General features: G+C 44.7%; 2 protein-coding genes and 1 non-coding gene across 4 annotated transcripts; 2 read left to right on the top strand and 1 right to left on the bottom strand.

The window, feature by feature from the left end:
• Positions 1–108: 108 nt before the first annotated feature.
• On the bottom strand, positions 109–308 carry LOC120967737 (U2 spliceosomal RNA). The gene has a single exon (XR_005761454.1). It is a non-coding gene; the product is annotated as a U2 spliceosomal RNA (small nuclear RNA).
• On the top strand, positions 291–5,631 carry LOC109754844 (SWI/SNF complex subunit SWI3B). Of its 2 annotated transcripts, none has more exons than XM_020313735.4 (6): positions 291–816; positions 923–1,332; positions 2,803–3,183; positions 4,260–4,392; positions 4,892–5,019; positions 5,114–5,631. In XM_020313735.4, the coding sequence occupies exons 1-6, from the start codon at positions 588–590 to the stop codon at positions 5,312–5,314; spliced, it is 1,482 nt and encodes a 493-aa protein (XP_020169324.1). In that variant the 5' UTR covers positions 291–587; the 3' UTR covers positions 5,315–5,631. The 2 variants fall into 2 exon arrangements, with proteins under 2 accessions (XP_020169324.1, XP_040248210.1); XM_040392276.3 differs by having other exon boundaries at positions 374–816; positions 4,919–5,019.
• A 9,783-nt stretch (positions 5,632–15,414) lies between these two features.
• LOC109754854 (uncharacterized) lies at positions 15,415–16,056 on the top strand. The gene has a single exon (XM_020313745.2). The coding sequence runs from the start codon at positions 15,415–15,417 to the stop codon at positions 16,054–16,056; it is 642 nt and encodes a 213-aa protein (XP_020169334.2).
• The last annotated feature ends 1,026 nt before the right edge of the window (positions 16,057–17,082 follow it).

The following is a 17,082-nucleotide window of genomic DNA, read 5'->3' as shown; positions in this document are numbered from 1 at the left end:
TTAGTTTAAGATTAGCAAAAGGTGGAGAAGCCAAAGAACACTTCATTGAAAGGAAAGAACAGGTTGCCCTGTCTGTTTTCCTGACTGACAAATTTTCATTTGCTTTGGTTGGGGTGCGCCGGGCCAGGGCAGCAGTGCAACGCCCAGGCGACGCGTGTGGGCCCCAGTAGCAAGCTACTGTGGTCGACCCACCACCCTCACAAAAAATAAATTTAATATCATTATGGGCACATGGCCCATATATCAGATATTAAACTGATAAGAACAGATACTACACTTGATCTTAGCCAAAAGGCCGAGAAAGGTATGAGCTCTTCCGCTGCCCTGCCTCTCCTTTTATACGCCTCTCGCGGCTCCCTCCACTCAGCGCAGGCGAGGTGGGACTAAACTTGCATCACGCGCGAGCGCACGGCGAGCGCTCTGTGTGGGATCTGCGTAGTTGGGCTATTTTAACCAAATCTCCGAAGGCCCAAACCATAACGTAACGGCCTCGTTGCGAGGAAAAAAGATAAGGTCCAAACTACACGCTTAGCAGCGTCGGAGGAAACGGACCGAGAGAGAGCGCTCCACCGGCTGCCCCGTCTCCGATGGCCACACCGCCGGCTCCGGTGCCCCCGGTCACCGCCAACTCCGCGCCGACGCCTGCGCAGTCACCGTTCAAGGCCCCACCCTTCTCCCAGCCCCCGTCCACTGCCGGTACCCTCAAGACGGAGATCCCTCCCGCCTCCAGCTCGGCCGCCATCGCCGCCGGAGTCGCCGCCGTGGGAGCCGCAGCCGAGGACTCATCGCACGTCATCACCGTACCTAGCTACTCAGGTGACCTCCTCTCTCCGCCCCGCCCCCGTCCGGCGCTCACCAGCAATTTCTCCCCTTGTAATCGCGAAGACCTAGAACCCTATCTGACAGAGGGCTCCGCTTGCAGGGTGGTTCTCCTACGACAGCATCAGCGACACGGAGCGCCGCCTGTTGCCGGAGTTCTTCGAAGGGGAGGTCGCGGCCGTATCTGGGTCCCGGGGCCCGGAAGCCTACAAGTACTACCGCAACACCCTCGTCAAGAGGTTCCGGGCAAGGCCAGCGCGCCGGCTCACGCTCACCGAGGCCAGGCGGGGCCTTATCGGCGACGTTGGCTCTGTGCGCCGTGTGTTTGACTTCCTGGAGGAATGGGGGCTCATCAACCATGGTGCTCCCCCGCTGGGGGCGAAGCAGGGGAAAGACAAGAGGGAGGAGGCGACGACTTCTCAGTCCTCATTGCCTGCTGGACCAACCACACCCAAGAAGCTCTGTGTAGGGTGCCGCAGCGTCTGCGGCTCTGCCTATTTCACCTGCGAGAAGGTGAGTGATTTGCCATTGTTTTGATTTTTCAAGTGCTGTGTAAACTTGCATTTCAGGTTATGTAATATGTCCATCGTATGCATCATTTGTAGTATCTGGTTAGAACTATCTTAGCTCATCCATATGAGTATTTCCAATTGGCTATAGCAACCTGTTTGGGTTTTGTGCCATTATAAAAAGCACTACATTAAGCTGCAAATTATGGATATTCATATTATTTATGCAATGTAATTGGGGAACGGTTTTTTTTTAACAAGGGGAAAAACTCTGGTTTCATTACCAGAAATCAAAGCAGTTCAGTGCAACGAAAGTAAACAGGAAAGTAACTGGTACACATGCCAGAAGATAAGTAAGGAAAGAAAACAAAAGGCAATGTCTACCAGCAAACCAGCGATGTGGAAAACAGAATATCCTATACCGCAACCTTACAAACTACCATACACAAGCCAGTGAAAAGCACAGCCACAAGCAAAACTGTCCGCACCGCCTCACAAACAATGTGCTGGATCTAGTGTCCGGTTAACTGAATCCGCCACATTATTAAGTTCAATGTGCTCATGCAAGTCCCTAACTTCTTCCGAAATCTCCAAAATCTCACCAGTTAAAGTTCTTCTAAACCTGACACCATCCCAACCTATCCTGGTTTCTTCAACGTCCAGGCAGATCTTGTAAATGGTTCTTAATCTGATAGAGAAAGCCACGGGGGTAGCGTTTGTTTGCTAGTTATGAGTTTGCCCATGTGTTGAGAAATTTGTGTGCTCGGATTGGAGATATTCCTGGTTGATCGTTGGTTTTGGCTTAGCTGGTTTGATATGTGCCATAGAAAGGGCGCTGGGACAGATGAGCAAACAGACAACTTAATGGTGTATCTTTTGTTTTGGGAACTGGTAATTGCATATGTATGTATACAGTTGCTTATAAATTTAAGTCAAGTGTACTTGCTCTTCATATGAATATTGTATTATCAAGCTTTTGTTTTTATTTGTACTGTACTACTGTGTCTTTGCGCATTGCCACTCTTGGATTGACTGTGTTAGATGGATTACTACAGCTCATTTTGAACTACTTCCAGTTCACTTAAACATGCCATGAACGGGAGGGTATTATCACAAATCATATACTTCCTCCGTCCGGAATTAGTTGACGCTCAAACAGACGTATCTAGACGTATTTCAGTGCTAGATACGTCTGTATGAGCGTCAACTAATTCCGGACTGAGGGAGTATTAAATATTTGCAAACAGTGTAGTAATTGCATCCATTTTAACTTTTGATCTGTGAAGCTTGGAACACTTTATTTGGCCTGTGTTTGCCTCTTGATTTTGTTTTATGTCCATGACTGCTATATTGTATCAGTTGAGCTACTGTCGTCACATCATTCTTTATATTTAGCTGGAACTGTTATCAATTTGTTGTCTATTTTAATTAGAAGAGTTGCTATTTTCTATCCTTAACTTTTGCTTATGATCAGGCGGATATAAGCATATGTTGTAGATGTTTTGTGCGTGGCAACTATCGGCCTGGTCTTACTCCAGCGGACTTCAAGAAAGTTGAAATTAGCGAAGACGCCAAATCAGATTGGACAGACAAGGAAACTCTTCACCTACTTGAGGCTGTCTTGCATTATGGAGAAGACTGGAAGAAGGTTTCTGAGCATGTTGGTAGTCGCTCAGAGAAAGACTGCATTGCTAGACTCATCCGATTATCTTTTGGAGAACAGTTCATGGGATCCAAGGAGCAGAAAATGGAGTTTGAGATTGATGATGATGTTAATAATGAATCTAGAGCAGAGATCCCAAAACGACCCCGTCTCACACCACTGGCAGATGCAAGCAATCCAATTATGGCTCAGGTCTGTATCTGTGACTTTGCCCTGTTTTTGTAGCTGCTAACTCCCTTGACTGGTACAAGCAGTTCAGCATTCAGAATTAATGATTCATAAGAGTAGGGCACTTCTCACTCATCCTATATATACCTAAATAATTGATCCCCGCTAACTTAGTTCCCTTGACACGCAACTATGCCAACTCAACATACCACCATGCATGGGAAAAGGCCCACCCTAATATGCACCATGCATGCTACTTATATTCATTAAATATTCTACAACTATATAATCATCAAATACAATAAATTGTATGTATTTTAGTTTCATTTCTCATATTATTATTTCCTATAGTGATGTTTCATATAACCGAATATCACTGAAATAATTGCAACATATTCCTGCAGCAGCGCGCGTGGTATCTTCTCTAGTTTTGTACTTGATGAAATGATAACATGTAACGATTAGTTCGTAGTACAATTCGGTTTTGGTACCACATGTGGATGTCACATGTTGCTAACTTACTATATCAAGTGTTGCAGCAGTAAGCATAGAGCATGGTAATCTATAGCTTAAAGTTGTACCAAAGTTAACACACTAATTTTGGGACAGAGGGAGTATAAGGTCTTTGTGTTAATTAGTAGTAACTTGTAGTATATCTTGAGCATTCCACTTATGCTGTGCTATTCATGTGAACAGATGGAAAACACGTACTGTACTTGAATACGTTCAGGTTCTGATGTACTCCCTCCGTCCCAAAATTCTTGTCTTAGATTTGTCTAAATACGGATGTATCAAGTCACACTTTAGTATTAGATACATCCGTATCTAGACGAATCTAAGACAAGAATTTTGGGACGGGGGGAGTATAATTTATGTTCTTTTCTTCAGACACAAAACACTACGAGAACTTCAAGATAGTTTTTGACAAGGAAATTAAAAATAATTCCTGAATTTTCTATTCATAGAATTTTTGCACATGTGTACACAAAACAAGTGTACATGCTGGTCTCCATCATGCCTGAATAGCCTTATATGGTCATCTAGTTTGAACGTGGAAATTTATTGATGGAGCAAATCATGGAACTGCATTGTTTTACCAGGTCGCGTTCTTGTCGGCAATTGTTGGCTCAGGCGTTGCGGCGGCGGCAGCGCAAGCAGCTATTTCTGCACAATCCCAGGTTGATATGAATGACAACCAGACTGATTCTCCAATCAGCAGCACTAAAGAAGAAGGTAGCAACTTGTGCTCTCTAACCCATATGAGTTTGACGTCTTCTATCTTATTGAGGTTGCATTGTTGATGAACGTACTGCTTTGCTTGTCACTGTGCAAACAATGGTAATTTGACGGGTGTGGTAACAAGAGTGCTCAAGTAATGCGCTAGGCAGTGGCGGTGCCAGTCCCCTAACTCTGTAGGGTCAAATACATGGTTATCAATAAATTTCACATAATTGTTTTTACATGAATGCGTACATGTATTTGATAGTTTTGCTACATTTCACATAATTCACTACTGGCTCCGGGAGCAACAAGATAAGTTATAATCGGTGCATGTGCAAAGAATAGGCTATGGACCTGTATCCAAGTTCCTTATGTGGCACGATTCAAATTCACATTCTTGCTGCTACATGCTGAAATGCACACTGTGATTTAGTTTGCCATTCTTTCCTAGAAATACTTACTCTGAGTATTCAAAAGGTTCTTCTCTTGGCTCAATTAGTTTTCTCTGCAGAATCTTCTTACACTAATGGGTTTTCAGCCAACGATTTACTCAAAGAGGCATCCACAAATGCACAAGTGCAACTTCAAAAGGAGCAAAAAGATATAGAGCAATCTTTATCGGCCATAGTGGATGTCCAGGTATCAACATAGGGGTTTCAAGATATTACTGCTTAAAAGTTGGTGTCTATAACTCTATATTGACTTGTTATCTATTGCTTTAAATCATCCTCAGATGAAGGAAATCCAGGATAAGATAAGCCGTTTTGAGCAGAAAGAGCTGCTGATGGAGAAAGAGAGGGAGCAGCTCCATCACTTACGGGAACTGCTTTTCGTGGATCAACTTGCGGTTGTGCAGCATCAGCGCAGACCGCATGCTGTAGCGGCTGAGAACAAGGAGGAGGAGAAACCGAAACCTATTATCACCATGGGTTAAATCAAATGGACCTTCGTCGGTAGCATCAGAGGGCTGTGAGGATTGGAACTCTGTTCCTCCGATGTCAGCAAAAGGGAGATAAATATTGCTGGAATCCTGTGACGAACACTAAATTTACTCTTCTTTTGCTGGCTTTAGTTTAGTGTATTTTTTCTGTATGTGGCTGCATCGAATGTTGTATTAATGTTGTCTGATAACATTGTAGTCTAGCTAATGGAAATGGTGTTCTTAAAAACACCAAACTGATATGGAGTTGCCATGGAATGGGGCCGATGTTTTTGGTGAAGTGGGGGAGCTTGAAAACATGTTTAAAAGAAGAGCTTGTGTGGTACCGGATATCTAAACTTCCCGAGGTCACCTTTAGCATTTCGAAGGATAATTTGTTACTCCCTCTGAAGAAATATAAAAGAGCGTTTAGATCACTACTTTAGTCGTATAAACGCTCTTATATTTCTTTATGAAGGGAGTACATGCTTGGTTAATTTGTTTTGTAGATTTTATTATTTGTCTAACTGAAAAAACTATAGAAAAGTTGTACAAATTGGGACACTTATTTTGGAGCGGGGGATTAGTTTTCTTTATATAAAATGAGGCTAAGGCAAATAAAGATGGACATGGGAGAGGTAATGGAGGGCCCTCACCGAAATGTGCCATCGGTCCCATCGAGTTTGTGTGACACCCCAAAATTTTGACCTTGTTTTATTTATTAAAATTTTTGCCAGAAAATAAAACTTTTCCATTTGTCAAAATTTACCCTTTTGTTATTTTGGATTTTTTTTTACCTCTGGTGGAAAAACTTTCAAAAGGTATTGTTGGACTTGAATACTCTCTATGATAAAACAATTCTTTATCAGTGGATTTAAATTTGCAAGATTTGTTTTCTCAGAGCTTTATTATTTTAAAATGATTTCTTTTGAATTTGGAGCCTGTTTTGCACTACAACCATTTGACAAATGCATTTAAGATTTCCACCAAAATTTGGGATGTCAGGTAATGTTTCCACATCACTTTTATGCAAAAATACCTTTTGGCCATTGGAGATTTTGAGCTCTACGCCAACTTTTCCAATCTGGTCCAGTAGGCACTTTTGTACTACAACCCATTTAAATATTTCTTTAAAAATTCTTCCAAGTGTTTGGAGATGTCAGTGGATGCATACAATCCATCTTCATGCAAAAACCCAGTGATGTTCTTTGAAAAATTTGAGTGAATCAACCTCTTTTGCATTCTGGTCCAATTTGGTGATTTGTACTGCAACCTTGTTTTATTTTGCTCTAGTGACCCTGAGCTTTTTCCTACCTTTAGCCCACCCTGCAAAACCCTTAAGTCCAGGAGAGTGGACTCATTGGAGGTTTTTAAGTGCATGCAATAAACCCTTTTTCTTTCTGTCCAAAACTGGAGTTTTGCAAAACTTGCACTAACAAGTTTCTGGTTTTGCCCTTATGATCTTGCCACCATCTTCCACACCTAAAGAGACCCTGATCTGGAGATTTTGGCCACTCCAAGAGTTGCCTAAGTGCACTTGGCATTCTGTCGAACACTTGGTGTGTACAGTCTGTTTTGGCATGAGTTCTTTGTTTGCACTGTGATCTTGCTCCAATGACCCAGCAACCTTGTCCACTGAACTCCTAGTTGCCTCTATCCTAGTTCTGTCAATTGCCAGCCCCACCCTCGCGCTCTAGACCGCCCTGGCATTTCGTCGAGCAGGTTCCGTGCGTGCGCTGGGCGCACGTTTTGCACGCGCTCGCACTGAGCCGCCGCGCCGCACTTCCGCACTCGACGCGACCCGTCCCTGGCCCCTGCTCCACCGCTGAACCGCGCACTAGCTCGCCCCCTCTCCACGCCATCTCTGGCACCCTGCAGCGCCGCTGGCAGAGCGCCTTGGCGGCACGCCGGCGTCGGCAGCGGCCTCTGCCATGTTCGGCACCGCCCAAGCCACCCCAGCGCGCCAGCTGCCCCCGTGAACAGCCCGGCCTTATCCCGAAGCTCGTCGGCACGCGCTCGTCGCCGCCACGTCGCCCTGCAGCTACAGCACGGCTGTCGCCGGCGATCTTATCCTCAGCCGCCGCGGTCCAACCTCGAACGCCTATTTAAGGGATCCCCGAGCTCATTCAAGACCTCAGGCAACCTCAGACGTTCCTCCTAGCGCTCCCCAAGCAGTGGATCGACCCGTAGTGGCCATCTTCCTCGTCTCCGGCCAGTGCGGCCGCCGCCGAGCTCCGGTGCAATACGCCGCAGCCAGAACCTCCCCCGCCCATCCAACGCCACCAGTCGCTTCCTCTTGCTCTAGCGGAGCTGCCCAGCACCTCAGCCTTGATCGGAGACCACCGGAGCCCAAAAACCACTTCACCACCGTAGCCCCCTTCGCTGCGGAGCTCGCCGCCGGCGACTCCTTCCACCTCCGACGACCCAGCGACCACCAAGGGGACCGCCTCGGTCTGGCCAGTCCATCCCTGGCCTCAGATGCCCTCGAGGAGCCGCCGTTCGTCGCCGGCGATCGCCGGAGTTCCGCTCCCGTCGGGCAGAAAGAGGAGAGAGGGGAAGAACGGTCAAACCTGACCAGTGGGCCCTCTGGACCCACTGTCAGTGACCCGCGCGCCATCTTCTCTGTTTTAAGTGAAGACGCATAAGTCCCGAGTACGTCTCCCCTACCCCGAAAGCGTATTCCCCTCGAAGCGTTTTCCTTTTTTCTGGTTTTATTAAAAACAGAGATTTCACCAAACTTTGACTGGCTATAACTTTTAAAATAAAACTCCAAATGAATTGATTCTTTTTCCTACCTCTCCCAAATTTCATCTAGTTTATTTTAAGATTTATTTCAAAAATATTTGAGACAACTTTTTGTACTGTGTTTGAAATATTTGTTATTTGGATATTTTGCAAAATAGGATTTTTGGAGAAAAGGGAGAGCTTCCAAAAAGTGCATCCCTTGCATACTCTTGAAGGCAAGCATTTCTGGACTCTGGCATAATATTTTTGTTGTGGTGTTCTGATACGATTACAACACCATTTGGCTTGGAGTATGCGTTATCTTTATGTATCGATAAAGTCTCGTGCATAAGTGCCTTTTGGAGATATTTTGTGGTCAGCAATGGATACGCTAGCGATTTGGATCATCCTCGTGAGCCCCTCATGCATACCGGAAGGAAGCCGGGAAAGTCGTGGTCTTGGGTAGACACGAGCTTGTCCTTAGTCCCTCGTCGAGACGAGTAGGTCCGGTATGGCATGGTGAGGCTTGATGAGTGGTGATTTATTCCACTAATGGTAATATTGTTGGAGGATACTTGTACCACCTGTGTCGGTCGTAGATCGAGTCTTAATCAGTAACTCCCTTATTTGTTGGTACCACCACTTGTCCCTGTCACAGACGGGGTATGGTTCAGTAAGTTGTCAACCCCTTACCAAAGCACACACCGTACAGAGAGGCCATAGTGGAAGATACCGGAGGCCTCCGATAGGCATGCCACTTGGTCCGGGGGCATGGGTGTTTTCCGGTTGGGACCGAGAGGGGGGCACCCCTTAGAGCGCGCGTATAGAAATTTGATCCCATGCTACGTCGAGGTTGTAGCCTCCCCACTTAGAGTTTTGCTTGGCAGGTGTCGTGGGTGATTCCAGACATCGGTGAGTTAAGCTGGTGTGTGCAGGTCAGGCGTGTTTTCAATTAAAAGGCCGTAGGCGGAATTAGTCCCGATGGACTAAGTAAATCCGTTACTCGTGGGAAAATAGTACTCCCTCTGCAGAGGATATACCCTGTTGGATAGCCATGTTCTTGAGTAAGGACCACAGTCTGAGTTGAATCTAGTAACGGTATTCGGATGGAGAACGATTTAACTAGAACTCAGTGACGGTTTTTCGGATGGAGACACGGTTAACTGGATCATAGTAACGGTATTCGGATGGAGAAACGGCTAGACTAGATTTTTACTTATGACCTGTGACATCTGAGGAGCATGCTTTAATTTTATTATTAATATGGACTAACCATTTACATTATGTATTTTATTGAGTATCCCTGGGATGGTTCTACCTCCTGGATATTCACTGTGATTATTCTTTTATAAGCCCTTTCTATGGTGTCGCTCAGACGCCCGACTGCGGCATGCTTGTGGTTTATTTATTCTTTTATAAGCCCTTTATGTGATGTCGCTCAGACGTCCGACTGTGGCACGCACTGTCTCTCTTTTTTGTTATAAGCCCTTTATGTGGTGTCGCCCCGACGCCCGACTGCGGCATTATTATTCTTGCAGTTTCCTCTCGAGGAGTCATTCAGACCCTCGTTTAGCACCGGCATTATTATTCTTGCAGTTTCCTCTCGAGGAGTCATTCAGACCCTCGTTTGGCACCGGCATTATTACTGCGGCATCGATAATTTATTTGCAACCTTTCGAGGAACCATTTTAGACACTCGCTCAGTGCATTTCTTTTACTCCCGTATTGCACGTGCATATTTTCTCTGCACGCGTGCATCACAGATTTTTGTTTACTTCATGGCAGACTTATCATCATAAATGTTTCGGAGTATGATTATCTCCTGTCATATTATACCCGTGTTCTTAATGTTTGCGAATACATTCAAACGTACTCACTGGCTTGTCCCTGGCTATTGTCTTGGCCAGATTTTCGCGCATGGAGATAAGCATCGCAGTGACAGCCTCGGAACCTACGTATTGACGATAGCAGCCTCGCGAAGATAGGAGTTATCCTGGTCAGCTGTTCTTGTGGGAAATGGAGTCCCATAGACGCAGATGTATCCAACCGCTTCCGCCCTCAACCATTAGAAACCAAATGTTGTACTCCTAGGCCACAATGGTCTTGTACTACATATTTTTGTACCTTGCTTGGAATTCTTGTATCAAGTTGGTGCCTCATCAGCTAACAGTAATCCTGGGGCTGGTGAGCACAAAGGCCGTTTTTCTGGGAAATTATTATCCCAAAAATCCGGTCGTGACAGTTTGTTTGACATCCTCCTGTTGCCTTATTGCTTCACTTTGGTCTAACCGAGTTGATGTTTTCCCTAAGCCCTAGCACATCGCTCCCACCGAGTTGTTCTCGTCGGTCCCACCGAGATTTCTAACATTCACATTTTGAACTGAATCGGTCTCACCGAGTTCTTCTGTTCGGTCTAACCGAGTTGGGTCAAATGTGTCTAACGGTTGGATTTTGTGTGGAGGCTACATATACTCCTCCACCTCCTTCTCCATTTGAGAGAGAGCCATCAGAACGTGCCTACACTTTCACTACTCATTTTCTGAGAGAGAACCACCTACTCATGTGTTGAGACCAAGATATTCCAATCCTACCACTAGGATCTTCATCTCTAGCCTTCCCCAAGTTGTTTTCCACTCAAATCATCTTTCCACCATAGCCAAATCTATGAGAGAAAGTTGAGTGTTAGGGAGAATCATTCGAAGCACAAGAGCAAGGAGTTCATCATCAACACACAATCTATTACCTTTTGGAGAGTGGTGTCTCCTAGATTGGTTAGGTGTCGCTTGGGAGCCTCCGACAAGATTGTGGAGTTGAACCAAGAAGTTCGTCAGGGCAAGGAGATCGCCTACTTCGTGAAGATCTACCCGAGTGAGGCAAGTCCTTCATGGGCGATGGCCATGGTGGGATAGACAAGGTTGCTTCTTCGTGGACCCTTCGTGGGTGAAGCCCTCCGTGGACTCGCGCAACCGTTACCCTTCGTGGGTTGAAGTCTCCATCAACGTGGACATACGATAGCACCACCTTCGGAACCACGCCAAAAATCTCCGTGTCTACATTGTGTTTGCCTTCTCCAAACCCTTCCCTTTACCTTCATATGCAATGTTTTACTTTCCGCTGCTACACTCTTAGAATTGCATGTGTTGGTTGATTGCTTGACTTGTACTAGTTGCTAAAATCTGCCAACAATTAAAATTGGGAAAATGTTAGATTTTTATTTGGTCAAGTAGTCTAATCACCCCCTCTAGACCTACTTTTGATCCTACAAGTGGTATCAGAGTTTTGGTCTCCATTTTCCTTGATTTCCATAGCTTTGGTGATCATAATCTTGGTTTCACAACCTAGAAGAGTATAGCGTCTAGCGAGGGAAATTACCACTGTAGAGGTCCTTACTTTGATGGTACTAATTTTGCTAGTTGGAAGCATAAGATGAAAATGCATATTCTTGGTCATAACCCCGCGTTTGGGCTATTGTGCGCATTGGCTTGCAAGGTGAATACTTCGAGGATGGAAGAGAACCGTATCGTGAAGGTCCGCGTGAGAATTGAAGATGTTGCAATACAACGCTCAAGCTTGCGATATTCTCTTCAACGGATTGTGCCCCGAGGAATTCAACAAAATCAGCTGCCTTGAGAATGCAAAGGAAATTTGCGATACTTTGGTTGATATGCACGAAGGTACCGAGTCCGTCAAGGAATTCAAATTGGATGTGCTTCAAAGTCAACTTGACAAGTTCAAAATAAAGGATGGTGAAGGAGTCACTGAGATGTACTCTAGGCTTGCTCTCATCACAAATGAGATTGCCGGCTTAGGAAGCGAAGAGATGACTGACAAATTCATCATCAAGAAGATCCTAAGATCCTTGGATGTAAAATATGATACCGTGTGCACCTTGATCCAAATGATGTCCAACTACAAAGATCTCAAGCCAACGGAAGTCATTGGTAGAATTGTTGCTCATGAGATGTCACTCAAGGATAAGGAAGAGCTCCACAACAAGTCTAGCGGTGCTTATAAAGCTTCATGTGATGCTCCTACAACATCAAGTGAGAAACAAGTCTTCAATGAAGAATTGAGCTTAATGGTGAAGAATTTCAACAAATTCTAGAAAAATAGAAGCAAAGAGAGAAGTTCCAAATCAAGGTCCTACAATGATAAAAGATCTTCTAGTCGTGATCGCAATTGCTACAATTGTGGAAGACCCGGACGCTACTACAATGAGTGTACGGCTCCCTACAAAAGAAGAGAAGATTCACCTAAGAGGAGAAGTAAAAGCGATGAATCACCACCAAGAGAGAGAAGGAGTAGAGATGATCGTTATGAACGAAGACCCTCTCGTAGAAGCAAGGATTCGTAGAGGACAAGTCATCAAAGAGCTACACAAGACGAAGACATCATGCTCACGTTAGTGAATGGGTATCCGGTTCCAACTCTGACAACTACTCCGAGATAAGTTATCACTCCGACTCCGAATATACTCAAGATGAAGGTGTTGCCGGTCTTGCACTTGTGTCATCCAACTCCTACGCCATATTTAACTCACCAAATGAAGGAATTGGAAGACGCTTCATGGCTAAAGGCCCTAAGGTATCACACCCCGAGTATGTTGATTTCAATAGTGATGAAGATGATTTGCTAGGTGATGATGATTTACTTGTTGACAACACTAGTGATGAAAACTATGATGAAATTGCTATTAATCATGCTAATCAAGATAAAACAAATGACAATGATAAGAAGGAGATTGAGCGTCTAACTAAAGAACTAAACACTCTTAAGTTAGCTCATGAAACAACTCTAGAGGATCATCGAGAGATTATAATGACTCATGAGAAGCTATGCTTCAAGAAGCTAAATTTAGAGCAAGAGTATGGGTTCTTAAAAGCAATCAATGATGATATTCGAAAGAAAAATTCTTCTTACATTGCCAAGCGTTTACTCTTGTCTACTTATACCACAAGTAAAATCTAGCAACAAGAGCAAGAAAGATTCTTCTTCTAGTACTAGCAATAATCATGTTAAATCCAATATTGTTGCTTCTAGTAGTTCTCTTGATTCCACTAATGATTCTCTTAGCCAAGTTACACTTGAGCAAGAAAATAGCTTATTGAAGGGAATTATAGAGAAAGGTGTTTACAAGAGCCTTGCCGGAAGTAAGCAATTTGAGGAAATTATACACACGCAAGGAAGGCACCGAAAGAATCAAGGTGTTGGTTTTGAACGAAAGTTCAATGCCAATGGAGTTGAGTGGGAAGAAGATCAATACCCCAAGATGAAGTTTGTTCCTCAACAAGAGAAGTATGACCCCACTTCTTTCAAGGGAACACAAGCTCAAGATGATCTTCCACTACAAGACCACAAGCTAAAAGGCAAGGACAAGCTTCAAGAAGAGATTGATTCATTTGAAGAAGCTCCTAAGTCCTTGGTCAAGTGGGTTCCCAAGACTACATCAAGTTCTACTTCATCAAGTATGACTACAACTCCAAGGATTCCCATCAAGTTGATGTGGATCCCAAAGAAGAAGAACTAGAGAGTTCTTGAGGGTGACTCCGCCAGCATACTTCACTCATATTCATTTTGGCAAGGACAAGTGCAATCAACTTTGATATCTTGCACTAGTTCATGGAGTCACAAACCCTCTTGTTGGCAAGACAAGGGACAAGGTAACCTAATGCTTTCATGGACATCATTATATGTGTGTGTCACTCTATCTCTATGGATATCCTTGTGTGTTCCTTGTGGGACTAACCCATGTAGGTATTGAAAGTGCAACTCACTCCAATGGATTGCTCCAAATGATCTACATCAACATTGAGGATCCACATCTTCAACGCCTACATGAAGTCATCATCGACAAAACCCAAGGTTAGGTTCATCCCTCTAAGGAGGGATATCACATCTAGGGAGAGCTTTGCTCTAAGAATTGAGCTAAAGAAACTCTAATGGTGTGAACACACCAATGCTTTATGTAAAAGTGGCAACCCTACTTGTGCTTAAACGATGAGTATGACCTATGATCAAATGTTCTCATCTGACTCCTCAGTCAATATACTCATATATAGATGACCTAGTCATCGCCAATCGCTTGATAGATGCTAGAGTGTATGTGCATGCTTTGCCACATGTTTTATTTGCCATCTTATTGTGTGAGCATGTTGGTTGCATATTTTTCTCCATTCGAGGACATCCATTTGTTGCTTTGATTGTTTGGATTTTGTTTTATGCCAAATGGATGGACAAGAATGCCTAAGCAACCCAGCCACCCAGGTTCAAGTCCTCACGGGCGCGAATTTGGGTTCTTATTATTAAAAAAAATCGCTGTGGGGGGCTTCCCCTACCGCTTTCCTTTCAAAAAAAGAATGCCCAAGTACTCCCTCTAGCTATCTATGCTTTTTATCGTCTCAATATCTATTCATGCTACATCACAAAGTTTGAATAGTCGAATTCGGACCCTCCGGGTGAGGAGCACTCGGAGCCACCAATCCGTCAAGGGCTTAACCTCCAAAACCTCTTAATGCCTTTCGGTCAGACCAACTCACTCCTACTTGGTCTCACCGAAATCATTAAGTCGATCTAGGTTTTTATCTCGGTGCAACCGATTTGAACAATTCGGTCACACCGAGTTGCAGCAACTGCTAGCGGTTTTGCATCTCGGTGCCACCGAGTCGTTCCACTCGGTCACACCGACAGCGTCTGGGTATATATATACCGCGGGTTGAAATTTTGGAAACTCCTCCAAACCACTCGACTGTGCCTCCCAGCACTGTCGTACCCTTGGTCTCCAGATCGTCACCGTTGTCGCCAGTGACCTCATGCCCCTGGTCTCCGCCGCCGTCAATGGAATCCTCACCGCCGTTTCCGCCGTAGCAAGTCCGTCGCCAAGTTAGGGTACAGATTTGACCCTTTGTGCTTTACATTACTCCGATTCTTGCACAAAGTATAATGCCTATGTTCTTCCCACGCATGAGATTGATCTATCCACCAAAAGAACTCCTTAGAATAGATTTGATACAAAAACATAGGGATAGGTTTCCGCCGAACTCATCTCGGACCGACCGATCTGAGGATCTTGGTCACATCGATTGGCCCTGGCCATTGCACAAGTACAACTCGGTCTGAACGAAGTGTACTGATCGGTGCGACCGAAATCACTTTCTCTGTGAAACTCTGGCATCTCGGAGTCACCGAACTGCATTTTGGTCTGACCAAAGCTGTGTGTTTAGACTCTGTTAGTGCTTCGGTGTCACCGAGTTTGTCAAATCGGTAGCTCCGAAATGCTTTCTACAGAAAACTAAAATTAAGTTTTTGTCTCAATATTTTTGCAAAATAAGATGCACTTTGTGATGCTCATCCACTCTATCTATACCCAACTATTCACAGGGTCAGTTTCAGAAATGTCAGAGGGCAATGATAGTCAGAACAAGTCTGAAGAGCAGTTCAACCTCAGTGAGGGCACTAGTCCCTCAAGCAGCTATGATGAGGGGAGAAGAAGCACTCCCAGCAACTTGCCTAAGGCAGCAACTAGGCAAAATAAGAAGAGAACATCTGAATCTGAGGATGAGGATTTTTTGATTGAGGAGGAAGTGACCTCCAAGAAGAAAGTACTCAAGAAAGAGTATGCTGCTGCTACCAAGCCTGGAATGCCCAAGAAAGCTCCATCTAGGAGAGCTCCAATGTCCAAAGTCAGAGCCTCAACCCAGGAAACTATGAAGTTCACTTTGGAACAATCTAATGATGATGAGGCTGCTGGCAAGAAGAAGAAGAGGGCAAGAACCACTACTCCTAAGGTGCTTGGAAAACCTTCCATGGTGGAAGATGATGAAGAAGAGGAGGAGGAAGAGCCTGTTGCACCTCCTGCAAAGACTCAGAAGCTTATGGGGGATGTCATAAGGACTAGGGCTGCTCCATCTAAGCCCAAGTCTGCCCCCAAGCATGCAGCTCAAGCTCAAGCCCCCAAGACCACTTCACCAAAGAGATCTACCAGAAACATCCCTGCTGCTGAAAATAATAAGGCCCCAGTGCCTGAAGCTCAATAGGAAGAAGAGCCACTAGTGCTCAGAAAACTCAAGCCCAAGATTCCAGATCATAGTGATGATCATCCTGTGGCAGAAAATATGAAGCTAAGAATGATGCAGGTCTGAGACTTTGGAGAAAGACTGATCCTATGCCACCAGGAGGAGAACTACTGTGGACTACCGCTTTCACACAAAGGAACAACAAGATTTCTATAAGACTGTCCTTATGGACAAGAAGCCCATAGTATGTGACATGAAATGGGTTGACTGGAAATACATTGATGACAATGAGGACTATTTCCCAAGTGTGCGTGAGAGCTTCAGAATGAATGGAGTTGACAAATTTGTTGGTCAAAAGTTGACTAAGTGGAACAATGAGATGATCATGCAATTCTATTCCCTGCTCACTTCTATCCTGATGGAAAGATTGTCTAAATGACTGAAGGAACAAGATATCAATCAACTATCTCGGAATGGGCCAAGCTAATCAATGCCCCAGAGGAAGAGGATAATGACATTGATGTGTATGCTAAGCCTAGGAAGGATCACAACTCCATGGCTAACATGTACACCACTATTCCTGATGATGCCCTGGAGACTCACAAGTTTGGATCTATCTACTTCCTGCTTGCTGGCCTGGCCACAATCAACACTATATTGAGGCACACTCTTTTGCCCAAGTCAGGAGATCATATAATGATCAGTGGTCACTCCATCAACTTGCTCCACTTGTTTGATGTACCTCAGAAGTTCAAGGTAATGAGTTTGATTGTTGAGAAAGTGAAGAGAACAGCTGCTGATCAAAAGAGATCTTGTGGATATGCCCCTCACATTCAAATGTTGATCAATTACAAGATGGGAATTGGGACATATCTTCTTGATAGAGAGCATCTTCCCCTGAGGCCAGATTTTGAGGACAACGAGGTTGTCATGGATCCTTCCCATCCTACTTGTGCAGAAGCCCAGGAGAAGAGAGAGAAAGCAAAGGCTGCAAAAGCAGCAAAGGCAGCAAGTGCACCAGATGCCTCCACAGTGATGCTCAAGGCC

The sequence above is a fragment of the Aegilops tauschii genome, chromosome 6, assembly GCF_002575655.3.
Source record: "Aegilops tauschii subsp. strangulata cultivar AL8/78 chromosome 6, Aet v6.0, whole genome shotgun sequence".
Classification (NCBI taxonomy): domain Eukaryota; kingdom Viridiplantae; phylum Streptophyta; class Magnoliopsida; order Poales; family Poaceae; genus Aegilops; species Aegilops tauschii.
Note: the sequence above shows the minus strand (reverse complement) of the source record. Positions and strands in the feature narration are given on the sequence as shown.